The sequence below is a fragment of the Heterocephalus glaber genome, unplaced genomic scaffold (genome assembly GCF_053883595.1).
Source record: "Heterocephalus glaber isolate CG9 unplaced genomic scaffold, H.glaber_assembly_v1.0 deba00001600, whole genome shotgun sequence".
NCBI lineage: Eukaryota > Metazoa > Chordata > Mammalia > Rodentia > Bathyergidae > Heterocephalus > Heterocephalus glaber.
This window is the reverse complement of record NW_028258372.1, coordinates 38647240-38664384: the sequence shown is the minus strand read 5'-3', so window position 1 is coordinate 38664384 and position 17145 is coordinate 38647240. Positions and strand designations below refer to the sequence as shown.

General features: G+C 38.1%; 1 protein-coding gene across 14 annotated transcripts in view; it reads right to left on the bottom strand.

Annotated features, from left to right (window-relative positions):
- Positions 1 to 12866, bottom strand: part of Ppp1r12b (protein phosphatase 1 regulatory subunit 12B) — a 230773-nt gene extending 217907 nt beyond the window's left edge. For 8 of the 14 annotated variants that reach the window (XR_015444224.1, XR_015444222.1, XR_015444223.1 and 5 more), the window contains exon 1: positions 12405 to 12865. Coding sequence is in view for 9 of the 14 variants with exons in the window: in XM_021242352.2 (XP_021098011.1) it covers positions 12405 to 12695 (291 nt within the window). In the remaining 5 variants the exon portion in view is untranslated. Of the gene's footprint in view, positions 1 to 12404 lie in introns of all 14 variants that reach the window. The other 6 variants (XR_015444226.1, XR_015444225.1, XM_087193894.1 and 3 more) reach the window with 2 other exon arrangements.
- Positions 12867 to 17145: the final 4279 nt, after the last annotated feature.

Genomic DNA, 17145 nt, shown 5'->3' with positions numbered 1-17145 from the left:
CTGATCTTTAATTAAAGGATGGTCAAATTTATCCTAGATTAGAGAATACAAAAGAAATATGTAGATAATGATCAATACCCTTTCTTTACTTTTACTATAAATAAACTAATAAGAAATGGAATCAACACTAAACAGAAGCATGAGATTACATCTTTAAAAGTAAGAGTTTCTCAGTAACAGAGGGACTCCTGAGAGCAGGGACTATGCCTTCTTGGTATCTATCCCAGCATCTAACACAGGATATGGAACAGGAAGTACTTAATAATACACAGGGAAAAATTAATAAAAGATCATTCAAATTTTTAAAGATGCAAACCACAGAACTATATTACAAATATAAGACAGGAATTTTCCCCTCTCTTGATATTAAAGAAAAGATAACAGTGCCAGGCATGATAGCACATGTCTGCAATACCAACACTTGGAAGGCTGAGGCAGGAAGATCTTGAGTTCAAGGCCACCATAAGCTACCTAGTGAATCTGAGGCCAACCTGAGTTATATACCAGGAAGACCCTGTTAAATAAATTTAAAAAATAAATAACCTTCTTACTCAGGAAGCTGGAGAGGGGAAGTGTTGAGCCCAAGAGTTTGAGACCAGACTAGGATCCATCTATAAATAAATAAATAAATAAATAAAAACAAAAACAAAAAAAAGAACCTTGAACCTTGGTGATCCTGTCATGGAATGGCTGTAGCTGCACAGAGCTGAAGCAAGGCAGCCGCCACTCTTACCTGAAAACTAATGCCAATCATAGATAATGTTGCCCGTTTTGAATATCTATTAAACACAGCTCTAGCAGTAAAGCTGTCCTGAGATTGGCCCAACACAGCAACTGATGAGGCGTGAATGGGTAGGCACCTCACTGGGGTCCAGTGCTGCAAGAACTCTCCAACAGGTGAAGTGATTCTCAACAGATGGACTGCAGCTCAGTCATCTTTCAAAATCACTTTCCATTTCCCCTAGTGATTTATAATGAGGTGAGTCATTCTTTTAACTTCATTTTTCATGCTATTTACTGTCAAGGGGAAAACAATCTAAACATGGGGAGGAGAAGAAATACAAGAGACATGTTTATAAAACAGTAAAGCTGCATCCACAGGATCCAAACACAAGCACTTCAAAGTAAAATTCACACCTAGGCCACTAATTTTGAAAATAAAAATAACTAAGACAAGCATGGTAGCACATCCCTGTAAACCCAGTACACAGAAGGCTGTGGTAGGAGGATCACCATGAGTTTGAGGCCAGCCTAGGCTATACAGTAAGTTCAATGCCAGCAGGACTACATAGAAACATCTTGTCTCAAAAAAACTAAATAAATAAATACTAAAAAAAGAAACCTGGCCCAAAATGTTGCCAAGAAGCTGGAAAAAAAAGTAAACCTGCCTCCCATAAAATGCTCACATATAAATAAGACACAATCATAAGACCATACATTCCACTGTGAAATTCATATTCAGTTAGAAGGACAGATTTCTGCTCAGCCTCAAGGGGCACAACACAAAGCCAGCCAACCCAATCTCCATATGAATGCTCCAAATGTCACTTCCATTTTCTAAGACAAGCCCATCTCTGCCCACAGTTACTGGTCTAAAGCTGACAGATGTAGAATGGACTCCTCCAAACTTCTCCCTTAGGAGGCAGGTGTCTGTCAGGCTCCCTCTTCTCATACGGACGGGCAAGTTACTTCCTTAGTTTTCCTTGGAGGTTTAAAGTTTTCTTTAATAATGGAACTCAAAGGCTGTCTTGGGGGACAGAAAACTCACATTATTGAACTGGAATTTTGAATGACACTTCAAAATACTCTATGAGTAACTTCTGCAAGAGTGAATGGAGTACACACCTGTAATCCGACATTGGAATGCTGAGGCAAGAGGTGAGAGGCTGAGGCAGGATAATCGAGCCAGCCAGGGCTACATAGCAAGTGCCAGGCCAGCCTTTACTACCACTGCATCACCACTGCCCAGTATTTATATATAGGGAAGACTGATCTAAATACTAGGCATCACGTTAAGTCTTGCGACAGCCAATGCACTATATTAATCATTTTATTCACAATTACATAATTTATAGTTTTTGATCTGATCATTGGTATCCTAACTAGAAGTTCAACACAAGAACATGTGATGATCAGAAGACTTAATTAATTAATAGAATTCAGACATAGTCGAGACTGGCTTGAAATTTCAAAATTCTAGCAGGCCATTAAAGGCCACTAAAGCACTAAGAGAGAGATAGCGAGACACTCTGTCTCCTGATGGAAGTATACTCTACCTCCCTATGCTGTGATCATGCCCAAAAACTCAAACATGAATCAGATCAAGTCTCTAGATCTCACTGCCAGTTTACAAAAAATACAGGAAACAATGGGATGTGTGAAATCCAGATTATGGGCAATTCTAGAGTACAAACAACCCAGTTTTTTCAACAAATAAGATAAAGAGAAAAAAATGAAGATATCATTGACTAAGGGAGTCTTAAGATACACACCAACCTATGCAAACCTATTTTGAATCATTTGACTAAATCAACTGTTAAAAAAAATCTGTGATCAGAGAAATTTAAATGCTACTGAATATTTTATGATTTTAAAGAGTAAGAGTCTCAGGGCTGGGGATTTAGCTCAGTGGTTCCAGCACCTGCCTCACAAGCGCAAGGTCCTGAGTTCAATCCCTGGTACCAAAAAAAAAACCAGTAAAAGTCTCTATTTAGGTGTGCTATTGAAATTATAATTGTTTTTATTAAAATTCAATCTTTTAGAGATACACATTGAAACTTTTACAAATAAAAGCATGTGGTATCTGTGGCTATAAAATAATACAGTATGTTTGGGATGGGGTCAAAGGACCTCTAAATGACACAAGATTGGCCATGAGGCGGTAACATTCGAAAATTCATTAGACCATTCTATTTTTGTATTTTGTATTTTGAAGTGTTCCATAATAAAAAGCTCCTTAAAAAAATAAAATGTGAGTCACTAGATCAAAAGTTAACATGTAAAATCCAGAGTTCATGACAGAGATATCACAGATATTTAGAGCATGGCCCTGTAAAATATTTTCCCAAATTTACATCAGGTTAACATTCTAACAGATTGCCACTGTATTATAATATTTGTGTATATTAGGTATAAAATGATTTCTAAAATTCTTTTTTGTTTGCTTGAGTTTTTCATTTTGCTTTGTTTTTTTGAGATAAGATCTTGCTATGTAGCCCAGGCTAGCTTCAAACTAGCAATGATCCTCCTGCCTCAGCCTCCCAAGTGCTCAGCTTCAAATTTAAATTCTTGCATAAACCCATCTCACAACTATAATGAAGTACAATATTTCATTAGAAACTTTATCCATATCAATTTTCAACACTGAGAACTAAAACTTCAGTTTCCTAAGCTTCAGTTTTCCAATTTAATTGCCTTCATAAAAAGAATATAAAATCTGCATAACTGATAAAACTACAAGCCCCTCAAATTTATTCAAACTCATTACACTCTAAGGTTTAAGAAACAATTTTTTTTAAATTACAGTGAGTGGGCCAGGGATTTGGCTCAGTGGTTCTGCCGCCCACCTAGCAAGCACAAGGTCCTGAGTTTGATCCCTAGTACCAAAAAAAAAAAAATTACAGTGAGTAAAATTTAGCAGTGAGTTCCAAGCCAGCCTGGGCTATGTAGTGAGTTCAAGGCCTGGCTGAACTACAAAGCTAGATCCTGTCTCATCAAATTAAAACAAAACAAAAAACACAATACGTACACAGGTGACAACAACAAAACAAATTAAGAAAGCTGTAAATTAGCAACTCAAATGAGGTTTTAATTCTTTGTCCAATATAAAATTCTGGGTCTGGATTTATTATTACTATGTCAAATCACTAAAGATTAAAGATCTTAAAGACCAATCTTTTACCATCTTTAAGTAGAGGCATAAATATGATAAATTTCATTTCATCCATAAGCATAAAGATAGTCACAAATACTGATGAATGTAGTACTCCTCCTGCACCTCCCCAAAAACCAGAGTGCTGGAATGAAACATCACTGTGTAGCCAATTTCTTATTATAGATGAAACAGGAACCAGCTATTCTGGAGACCATTCCCAAAATTCAATTTAGTTCCTAAAATGTATCCACTGCTAAACAAAAGTAACAAGAAGCAGGGCATCAGACACAGAGTAGACATTCAATAAATAAATGTGAAGGGGGAAATGGCAGAGGAAACTGTTCCTTGGCACTAGACTCCTAAGAGCTGCCTTCCAGGGAGAGCAGTAATGAGCCAAAAAGTGGCCAAACCAGACCAGGAAGTATATTAATCTAACCTTGCAATCAGCCCATTGATAATAGGGATCTAACCTTCCCACTCCTAATGTCGGGTTTAATATCCTATAACATTCTTAACTCATAAATAATGAAACCACTGGGCCGGGGATTTAGCTCAGCAGTTCCATCGCCTGCCTCGCAAGCGCAAGGACCTGAGTTCGATCCCCGGTACCAAAAAAAAAAATAATGAAACCACTGTAACTAGCTAGAAGTCAGCTTTCAAGGAGTCTTGTCATACATTTGGTGCCCTAATTTAAATTATAATCATACTGATGAACAATCTACTTTATTTTCTTCTAGAACCCAATAGAAACATTAACTTACATTATCCTTAATATGACCGGCCCCCCCCAATTTTATCTTCCCTGAAAGCACTTAAAATCCAACAATCTTTTTTCAGCCTCCTCAATTTCCTATTACACTATGGACAATTCATTTTGTAAAACTCCTCAATATCACTGTGCTTTCATGGTTCTCCTCTGTATCTTCTATATTAGTTTCTTACTGCTGCTGTAAAACACCACCACAATCTCAGTGACATAAAACAACATAAATTTATTAGCTTAACATTCTGGAGGTGTCTCACTGGCCTAAGGTTAAATTGTTGGTTCTTTCTGGAGGCTTCCTTGCCTTTTTTGGTATCTAGGGGCCACCTGCCGGTTCTGCTGTCCTGCTGGTTCTGCTGTCCTGCCGTCCGCTTGTAGGGACCCTTGAGATTACACTAGTATCACTTGAATAGTGTCCCATCTCTCGAGATCCTTATTTTAATCCCATCTGCAGAATCCTTTACCGTGTAAGGTAAAATATTCACAGGTTCTGGGAGTTAGGACATGCATATCTTAGGGGTGGGGGGAGTCAGTCCTACCACATCCTCCAATGGCTCCTACTTCAATTTCTGTATATTCAGCCTATCACTGAATTGTTTTCTGCTTTTCTCTTTTTGTTTTCTCCCATCTTCCTTTATACTCATTGCTTCAACTCTTTACATTAATATCCACGCTGCTCATCTTAAACAGGAGAAAACTAGAGCTTAGATAGGGACATGATTTACCATAATTCCCATAGATGCCCACGGGATACTGTATTTCTACTTGGATGTCTTCAGAGCACCAGTCAGATAAGGGGCCAAATTCATTTTTATTTGAGTAACACAATTCTTTCAGACTCACAGTCTATTATACTCTTTTTTCTCACATTCATTCACCCAGCTGGTTCCTTCGTCTCTGTCTGTACTCTCATTCTGAAACTGAACTGCAGCTTTATTAACACTAAAATCCTGCTTTGGTTGGATACGGACAGTCCCTGCTGAAACCCTCAAACGTTCCCTACCACGAAGTCTGCCAAGCCTTGCTGGCCTGGTGTTTGATGTATGCAGCACACTAGGATGTCTCCTCACTCTCGTCTCCAACCCTCCAAACATGCCCATTAAGATGCCCCGGTGTCCTCTGCTGCACAGCACACTCAGTCCTGCTGCTCCGCCCACATTGCTCTACAGTCCTAGACTGCCTTCCTCATCCCTCCACTCAGGGTCACATCCTTACTGTGTATTCCAGATTTTAACACTCTTAAGTAACTGGAGTTTTTAATTTATCTATCTCCAACCAGACTATGAGTTCCTTCAGAGCAGACACTGTAATATATAGTTATAATCTACCGTTAAGCATGCAATATCAGTTGTAAACTAAGAATAAAATAAAGCCTCTAAAAAAATTTAGAACACACACAAGTGATGGCATAATATTCAAATATAAAACACTTTACTCTCAAAGCCCATTTAATGATAAAGGAAAATGATTCCAGGAAAAATTAAGTGAAAAAAATGTTGACTCTAATTTTATGAACATATTCATACAGACACAGGCATGCACACTGAACATGAATATATATATATGTGTATATATATATATATATATATATATTATAAACATTGAAAAAAATCCTTGAAAGGATTACACTAAAATGTAACTGGCATTTATGTCCAATCAGCCAGATTTTTAGTCACTCTAAATTTTTTCTTTATACTTTCAGTTTCTCCTTTGTTTTTGTTTTCGTTTGCAGTGAAAGGCAATACAATCTGGTAAGAGGAAATATAACATTAAAAGCATGCGCTTTACAATCAGACTTCCTGGGCTTCAATAAATTCTAGCTCTTCGACTTATTATCTAGGTAGCTTTGGGCAGTATCTCAGTTTCTCCACCTTTGTAAAATTCAAACAATAAAACTACCTACCTCATGAGTTGTTTTGAGTATTACATGTGTGTTAATATTTTTAAAGCATTTAGAACAGATCCTAACCCAGTAACTTTTTTTTTTTTTTTTTGGTACTGGGGATCGAACTCAGGTCCTTGCGCTTGCTTAGCAGGCGGCGAAACCATTAACCCAGTAACTTTTATAGCATATAAGTGAGAGTTACTATAACCACTACTGGGCTATCATTACTACCGCTGCTACTACTATTATTACTAGTATTATAACTAAATCATTTTTAAAACATACTATTAAAAAACTATTAAAATGGCTTTTTAAAATCAGGCATGGTGGCACACGCCTGTACCCAGCACTTGGGAAGTTGAGGCAAAAGGATCACCAGAAGTTCAAGGCCAGCCTGGGTTACATAGTGAGTTCACAGCCAGCCTAAACTACCTAGCCAGCCCCTGTCTCAAAAAAACGAAAATTAAAAACAGGCTTTTTAAAAAGTCAGTATGGACATCAGGTGAGGAAGTGTTGTGGATTGAATGTGTTTCTAATTCATATGCTGAAATTCTAAAAAACTTGATGGTATTAGGAGGTAGAGCCTTTGAAAGTAAGTCATAAGGATAGAGCCCCCATACATGGGATTAGTGTCCTAGAAACAGAGACACAAGAATTTGACCTCACTTTCTCTGCCCTCAACCATGTGAGGAAATAGCAAGAGGACAGCTGTCTGCAAACTAGAAAGAAGAGCCTCATGAAGAGCTCTTCTGGTATCTTGATTTCAGACTTCAATCCTCCAGAACTGGAAGAAATGAAGGTTAGTTAAGCCACCTAGGTTATGGTACTTTTTTATAGCAGCCCAAGGTTACTATCACAGTAGGAAAAGCAAGTGGAATTCATATACTATTGTTTGAAAGGCAAAATGATAGAGCAACTGGAAAATTGACAATTTCTTTTAAACATTCATTACCGTTAAGCCTCAGTTATCTCACTTGTAGTGGGTTACCAAAAGAAATTTTATAAATATGCACACACAAGAACTTGTACACAGCCAGGCAATGTGGCACACACCTGTAATCTGAGCATTTGGAAGGCAGAGGCAGGAGGACTGAAAGTTCAAGGCCTTTCACTACATAGTGAGACCCTAACTCCAAAAATAAAAAACAAACAAAAACTTGTACACAAATGGTTATAGCAGCTTGATTTATTATTAGCAAAAGTTGGAAATAATCTCAATGTGCTTCAACAAGTGAATGGATAAAACTGTGGTACATTCATATGATAGAATGATAACACTTAACAACGAAGACTAGGGCCAGGGATTTAGCTCGGTGGTTCTGGAGCCTGCCTTGCAAGCTCAAGGTCCCGAGTTTGATCCCCAGTACCAAAACAAAACAAAACAAAACAATGAAGACTAAAGAAATAGAGACACTTGCAACAACCCAGGTGAATCTCAATACACCATGGTAAATGAAAGCAGCCAGATTCAAAATGCTTCATACTTTATGATTCTACCTATACAGCACTGTGATTACAGGGACAGAGAATTGAGGAGTACCTGCCACACACTTGGGGTAAGAGAAGGGCTTGTATACAGAACAGCACAAAGAGCAATGGTAATGTATATGTTGACTGTGGTGGAGGTGACACACCTGTACACATGTGTTAAAATTCATGGAACTTTATAATAAAAAGATGAATTTTACCATATGCAAAGTATACCATAATTTTGAAATATTTAGCCAAGTGTGGTAGTACATGCCTGTAATCCTAGCACTCTGGGAGGCTGAGACAGGAGGATCACCCGTTCGATTCCAGCCTGGGCAACTTAAGACTTAATGAGACCTTGTCTCAAAATAAAAAATAAAAAGGGGGTGAGATATAGTTTAGTGCAAAGGCCTGAGTTCAATCTCCAGTACCACAAATATAATAGTAATAATGATAAAATTAAACGCTTAAAAACGAAAATAAATAATTTTATCAACCAGACCCATTCACCTCCTTACTTTCAGTGGAGTCGTGCTTAATCTATATACACTGACAGTCTATCTATTTTTAAATATTCACTGAGAAGATTCTAAATGCTTGAATGCCAGTATATAGCTATTCACAAGACTTTAAGAAAAAGGAAGAAAAATTTGGCTAGGGAATGAATGAAAGTCACTTGCATCTGTACTTCCCCCTCCCCCCTCAAAAAAACCCTAACATCTAAATCCAGCTTTGAGGTCTGCTATGGGATAGAAACTTGGGACTAATACACACACAGCAAATGAGCCAGGTGCCCAACATAGTTTGATGCATCCTATTAACCAATTTGAGGAAATAAGTTACTAGAATGAATGGGATGGATAAATGTTCTAGATGCACAATAATTAAGGATCCAACAGGATTTTCTGAATCCCTTACTGCCACAGGTCCTGACACTAAGCAGAATAAACCAATACTTAGGGTAAAACAGAAGTCACTTCACAGAATATGAGAGGCATAAGTAATGAAGTTGGAATCAAAGAGAAAAGAATTGAAGTTCTATTTTACTACATAAGTTAGCACCTATAACAAACTACTTTATATTGAACTACACATGTCATCTTAGTTTTCTTTTGTCTCACTGAATATAAATTGGTCACCTATCCTGCCCTCCTCATCTGCATCCATCTCTACCTACCTTCTGGAGATATATGTAATTTTAACCTTCCTGAGGGTGCAGGGTCAGACTGAGGCAGCTCCAGAATGATGAAGGTATTACACACTGATTTCCAGTCTGGGGTGACCCTGAGTGTCCAAACTTGGATCCTGAGACCATTACAAGGCCAACTGTACTTTCTGAGTCGAGTATGTAATTACTCTGATCTCCTTGGTATCCCTCTAAATGAAGATGATCAGCCTGGACTACAGAAGAGACTGACTGACACCAGCACCCCTCACTGCACCTAGCACAGATATAAGTCCCAAATAATAATTTGCTATAAGAATGTATGGGCATTCATTTTACTGTATTCTAGAAACTCTGCCTTCTGAAAACAGGCTCTTGCCTCTTAAAAAATAACCCAATAATTTGGTAGAGAATTTCAGTAAAAGACCATATTGCTAAGGATACCAAGATAAGTAATAATAAGCTAACTTTACTAAATAAATTTTAAAAGTATCATGTCAAATTATTAACATGCACATTCCTTCCTTATAATGTATATACACAAATAAAATGGAAATGTCTTTGTGAGGAAACACGTGCTTCCCAGGCTTATATAATCAGATTAACCCCTTCTTCACTGAGGATTCTAGGCCACTAAATGCATATATTCACCAAAATGTAGTTATTCTACTAACTCTTCAGATAGTTCTTATCCTAGTCTCTTTCAAGTATTATTAATAGGTCTCCTGGAGCTTGTTATCTTTCACTCAAGCACCTCATGGTCTCAGCAAAAGCTGCCAAGAAAGAAAGGTCTCTGAGAGAGAGGTAGCATGAAGGCACTAAGATCTTTAGTGCAAATTGGCTACTGCGACCTTGTGGGACAAGGAGAAAATTGTCCCCCAATATGACATGGGTGTATCTTTCAATATGCCAAGATGATAAACCACAGTTGGTCATGGCTAAAACAAAGGAGAAAAAGGCAGCAATCATCCAGATAATGTATATCATGCTTATATAAGAGACAAAAACTTTACCCAAATAATTCAGATATTTGTACCATTCACTCCTCACTTCACAGAGGCCGAATCAGTAATATAGGCAATCAGCTATTGGCAGCTCCAGTTTTACATTATGAAAATAATCTGTTACGTACTTAAAAGTTCTTCAAATTACGGAAAAACACATTGTAACTCTTTGGATTTGTAGAAGAGTTCCTAAACCAATAAAGGCCCCTTGTCTTTATTCAAAGAGAGGGGTTTTCAACAGAAGGCTGTTTTGACCTCCAATCTTTGAGCAACTTAATCTTTGGCTACATTTGTCTAGTATTGAATATACCTATTCAACTCATTGCCAGCCCTGTCAATGTGAAGGAAAGCCACTATCATATTTGTAGATGGTTAAAAAAAATCATAGCTGGCAGCCCCTTCCCTTCATCCTATTCCAAGAGAATATTAAACACGAAAAAGGGCTCAGAAAAGGAGTTACCTTAAATAGGAAGGAGACCTACCATGAGTACCTCAAAGAATGTTTTTCCAACTCTAAAATGTGTATGAAAGAACCAGACTTAACTAGCAGAGTCACTCTAAAAGGAACAAGACTACTGAGTTACACTAAGAAAGCAATACTTTCACACAATAGTGATTCCAGAAAAAAGATACAGAGACTAGAAAAATGGATTACATTTCTCTATCTTCTATGAACCCATAAAATGATTTCCAGAATTCAAATCTCAATCGCCTTTCTATCCTGGATATATCTGAACAATAGAAATTCACCTGCCACGGAGTTCAGAAATTTAAAGTTTAATTAAAATTTAACATGCCAGGCCCAGTGGCACATGACTGTATCCCAGCTACTCAGCAGGCTGAGACAAGAGGATCACAAATTTGAGGCCACCCAGCAAAACTTAGCAAGACCCTGTCTCAATATAAATTTACAAATTAAAAAAGGGGTAGAAGTGTAGCTCAGTGGTAGAGTGCCCCTGGGATCACTCCTCAGCACTGTAAAAGAGTAATTTTAATTTAATGTGGTTCTCTTAGCCTCTATCTTATTTTATATTCAGCTCCTTATTCAATGGGATATAGAACACTACAACTGAAAGACACATACTTTACAGGCAATTTCTCTCCTAACTTTGCACAAGTAACAATTTTTCTGAGCTTCAGTGTCCTCAACTGTAAAATGGGAATTAAAAACATTACCTACCACATCTACTTCAGAAGATCAGTACAGAGACATAAAAGTAATAAACATAAAATTATTCTTAAACAACAAAGCACTAAATAAATATTGGTTGCTACCTTCAGCAAAGCACCGTTATGAGCAGAAAAAAATGGATAAAAATAAGGGGGAAAGAGGAGAAGTTTCTTTCACCTGAAAGAGAAGGGATGCAAACATGGTGAGGAGCATTTTAAGCTACTGGCTAAATGTTTTTAGGGAAGTGGCTTAACACAAAGTTGAATTAATACTTAGAAGTGGATTCTCATGAACACAATCCACTTTGCACGAAAAGCAAAAGCAAAAGAACTGATGAAGTTTAATGGGGAAGCAAGGATGGAGTTAGTTATGAGTCAGTATAGACAGAATACAGTTGCATAAGTGAAAGAAACAAAGATGATACCACCAAGCACGGAACTACCAGATCATCCACAATCTATATACTATAGCTATATATAATCCTTTCTCTAGGGGACTTAAAAAAAAAAAAAAAAGGCTATTCCACAAGTATCAGACAGAAGTGATTCAATAGCTTGGTTCTCCATAGGAAACCCTGAGGGAGGCAGCATTGCTGGGAAGAAAATAAGACCTACAACAATGAGGTCAAGGGTGTTCTAAGAGCTGTAGCCTGAAGAATTTAAAAACTGTTTTGGAAGCACTGCAAATCAGCAAAACAAAAGGTGTAGTTTCAGAAGATTCGCTTGCCTTAACCCATTATATAGAGCTTTACTCTTTAAGTGAAGACGACTAATCTATAGGGATAACACCCGGGACCAAATCATCAGTAACCATGACAACTCGAGTAGGTGGAGGGAAATACAAACACTGACCAGGCATGAGGTGACACTATTCTTTCAGGGAGAGACCCTGGAGTGGGAAAAAACTTGCTTAGTGGAGGAAGGTGTCCAAGAATGAAAGCGAGTTTGACCAAAGGGGCTGTGTCTATGCAAGAGGGCTCGTCGGTGACACTAATACCCTCTGCCGGGAGGATCGCAGGTCACAGGCTCATCTGTAGGAGTCTGGACGCCTCTAAGACCGAAAAGGGAGTTACCTGGTGCAGGGCTGTCAAGCCGTCCACGTTGACCGTGTTGATGTCCGCCCCTCTGGCTAGAAGCTTTTTCACCTCCTCCGTGTCCCCGCTGGAACAGGCGGCCAGAAAGACAGCGCCATCCTCGAAGCGGACCCTGGGGCTCCCACGCCTCGTCTGCGTCTGTCGCCCGGCGCCTCGTCGCTCCGCCGGCTCCTGCTCTGTCAGTGAGCCTCGCCAGCGCCGCAGCTGCTCAGCCCGCCGCATTCGCGCCGACTCTGCCCGCTTCCCGCCCAGGTGCTCCAGCTCCGCCATGGTTCTGGTCCCCTGCAGTTAGTTGCTGCTGAAACTACCACCACTAGACTACTAGGGCGGCTTGGGTTGCCGCTGCCGCCTCTCTCAGAGCGCTTCAGCAGGGAGCAGAAGGCGGAGACCTCCGCACCGCCATCTTTAGTCCTCCCGCCACAAGCACCGCCCGCACGCTCCCTCGGCTTCAACACGCTGGCGCTGCCCGGACTCCGGGTCGTCACGGGACTTGTAGTAAGATACCTGCCTTGAGAGCACGCCTGGGCCAGGAGGGAACTACGTATCCCTGGATGCATAAGAAAGGAGGCGAGGACAGACTGCTCGCTTCTTCGCCGCGGGACTCAACGGTGTCACCCTTTGCCCCGAAGTTGGAAGTGTCTCTCAGAGTGGCCTCAGCCTCTTCCGTGGGGCGTATTGGGAATTGTAGTTTACTCTTGTTATGACTGCTAATCTTAGCTCCCTGATTGTCACATCACTCCTCTGGAGTAGAAAAAGGGCAGTAATATTCCCTATTTTCTACTGAGGAAAGCTAGATATAAAATACGAGACAGACTCGAATTCATGTCCTGGTTCTAAATCTAGGATTATTGACGTGTATTTATCACCGTAAATGTGAATCTGTATGGATAGAAGGAGTATGTATACACATATAGTATTACGTGTTTTACATAAATAACTTTCAACCTCATTTTATTCTGGGCCCAGAAAAAAAATCTGGAAAAGGATGCGTTCAGGTGTAATGGAAAAAGTTTAAGCTTTGAATTTAAATTCACGTCTGTAGACAAATTACTTGACTTCTTAATGACCTGTTTCCTTTGTAATCTGGGAATAATATTTCATAGGGTAGTCGTGTGGATCAAATGTGATACTAAATGCAAGAATGCCTAGTGCCTATGCGCCTATGCACCTGGCACACGTCAGCTAGCAACAAATGAATTTTCCTTCTTTCTCTCTCTTCCTTCACTATTCTTTTCATGGATCTTAAATTATTATGACACAGAATGGGTGTTGTGTCTTCCACGATCTTTTTATCAAAGCCACAGGAAGATAATTATGGAAAGGCAGCAAATGGAATATTTTTATATTCAATATAAATTTAGTTATAAAATCCATGTGTGTTTGATTGATTTAATAACTACACCCTCTAGGGTCTTAACCCTGGACAAAATATAATTAAATGTGCTAGCCATAATGAAAGAAAACATATACATACATTAGGTTCTTTAATCGTTTTTTTTTGTTTTTTTTTGCTTAAGTTCTTTTATTGGTACAGTTTAGGTTTACGATACGTTTACATTTATCATTGGGTCCTTGTACCTGTACGTGATGTATCTTGGTTCTTATTTTTTCCCTATTCCCTGTCCTCCCTTCACCACCTCCACCCTTCCCTATTTACAGACTTTGTTTCCATTTTTCCTTTTATCATAATTTTTCCTTTCCCTTCTTTCCTTTCCCCTTCCCCTCTCACTTCCCCTACCCTTTTTGACCTTTTCTTCCTATTTCAAATTATCAATTATTCATTTTAATCATTTTAATCCTTATTTACACTTTCACTTTCTCACACTAGAGAAACTATTCGGTATTTACACATGTGTGTCCCATTTATTTCACTTAAGAGGATGGCCTCAATATCCATCCATTTAGCTATAAATGTCTCTAGTTTCTTGTTCTTTATGGCTTTTATGGAGCAGTACTCCATTTTATAAATAAACCCACATCTTCTTTATCCAGTTTCCAGTTGATGGGCACTTGGGCTGTTTCTAAGCTTCAGCTATTACAAACTGTACCCTTATAAACATGGGTGCACACGTATCGCTGTGGTATGATTCTTTTAATTCTTTTGGGAAGATAGCCAGCAGAGGAATAGCTGGGTTAAATGGGACCTCTAGTCCTAGTTCTTTGAGGTATCTCCATACTGATCTCCACAGTGGTTGCACCAGTCTGCACTCCCACCAAAAGTGGAGAAAGGTTCCTTTCTCCTCACACCCCTGCCAGCATGTTATTGGTTGATTTCTTGATAGCAGCCATTCTTTCGGGGGTGAGGTGGAATCTCAGTGTTGTTTTCATCTGCATCTCTTGAATGACCAGTGATGTTGAACATTTTTTCATATATTTATTTGCTGCTTTTACTTCTTTGTCTGAGAAATGTCTGTTCATTTCAGATGCCCATTTTTGAATTGGGTCTTTATATTTGGGGGGGGGTCTGATTTTTTTCCATTCTTTATATATTCTAGATAGCAGTCCTTTGTCTGAGGTACAGCTGCTAAAATTTTTTTCCCACATTGTAGGTTGTCTCTTAGCTCTGTTGGTGGTTTCTCTTGCAGGACAGAAGCTTTTTAATAAGATGAGATCCCAGTTGTTGATTCTTTGTGCTAGTTCCCATGCTACTGAGGTTTTGTTCATAAATTCTTTTTCTATGCTAATGTCTTCAAGAGTTCTACCTAACTTATCTTCCAGCAAGTTTAGTGTTTCTGTCTTTATATTTAGATGTTTAATCCACTTTGATCTTAGTTTAGTGCATGGTGATAGGTATAGGTCTAGTTTTAATCTTTGGCAGGATGAAATCCAGTTTTTCCAACACCATTTATTAAATGGGCTATCTTTCCTCCAATGAGGGTGGTTGGCTCCTTTGTCAAAGATGAGGTGGCTGAGCATGTCTGGAGTTATTTCTGCTTCTTCTAATCTATTCCACTGATCCTCGGGTCTGGGTCTGTTTCTTTGCCAGTACCATGCTGTTTTTATTACAGTAGCTTTGTAGTATGGTTTCAAGTTGGGGATTGTGATACCCCCTGCCATATCTCTGTTGCCTAGAATTGCTTTTGCTATTCTAGGTCTCTTCTGGTTCCAAATGAATTTTTGGATTGTTTTCTCTAGTTCTGTGAAATATATTGTTGGGACTTCAATCGGCATTGCATTAAATCTATATAGTAGTTTTGGAAGTATGGCCGTTTTCACTATATTGGTTCTTCCTACACAGGAAAAAGAGATGTCTTTCCATTTTCATATATCCTCTTTGATCTTTTTTTCAGAGTGCTGTAGTTTTCAGTGTAGAGGTCTTTTGCTTCCTTTGTTTGATTGATTCCTAGATATTTCATTTTTTTGGATGCTATTGTAAAAGGAATTGTTTCCCTAATTTGTCTCTCAGTGAGCCTGTTATTTGTGTATAAGAAGGCTATTGTTTTTTGAGTGTTGACCTTGTATCCAGCTACTCTACTGAATCTGTCAATTAAGTCTAGAAGTCTTTTGGCAGAGTTTTTTGGGTCTTCTTTGTGAAGTATCATATCGTCAGCAAATAATGACAGTTTAACTTCTTCCTTTCCTATCTTTATTCCTTTTATTTCTTTCTCTTTTCTAATTCCTGTGACCAATGTTTCCAGAACTATATTGAACAGAGGTTCTTTAATCTTTTCTGTACATTTGAATTTTTTCAGTCAAGATGATACAAAAATAATTTAAGTATTGAAAAAGGAAGCTTTATTATATTCTATCGTGTAAACTTTATTATATTCTATCATGTGGACATTTACCTGTTCCTCAGTTCCCTCTGAAATAAAATGGGAACTACACACTGAAGAAATAAATGAATCAACAAATGAATGAAAATATGAAAATCAGTTTAATAATACTATGCCTATCTACCATATGCTTTAAGTTGTGTATTCTTGAACACTTTATAAATATTAAGTCTAGCAGTATCTTGTATACTATATAACAATGTGCATAAAAATAATATATACTTTATATAACTTTTTCCTGTATTCATGTATTTATTTACAGTTGTCATAGAACTTATATCTCATAATTACTTCCTAACTTATCAACATAAAACCTTTCCTTACTCCAGTTCAACTTGTTCCTGATAATTAAAATTACCCACGAGTTCACAGATAGAATTTTCCCTAAAGTATAAAAGAGAAATTGATATTAAATCAGATAGGAAAGAACACTTAGCTGTAAGCTTAACTCTCTTTGCAATCCTCATGCACCAGTTTAATATTATGTGTTTTGTTTGTTTTGTTTTGTTTTGTCTGGGTACCGAGGATCGAACTCAAGACCTTGCACTTGTGAGGCAGGTGGTGTGGCAACACTGAGCTAAATCCCTGGCCCAAGTTTAATATTATGTTCACGGACTTATATATACTAGTTTATCTTCATATTTTACTGACATACCTGTCTTCTAGTAAGGATTTTTTAAACCAGGATAAAAATTTCAGTGACCCATGTTACATTTCTTTTGTTAGTACTGTACAGTAATTCTTTTTTGCAATCAGAAACAATAAATACCTGGTCAAATTTGTATAAATAAGCCAAAATTCACCAAATCCAAATTCAATTCTAACTTTCCTAAGAGGTATGAGCTTAAATTTCAACAAGAAGAATTCAATTTCAACACTAGAAAGTTGTAGGAAGCAGAAAATACTTCCTTACAATGCCCATTGTATTTGCTTTGTTTCTTCCA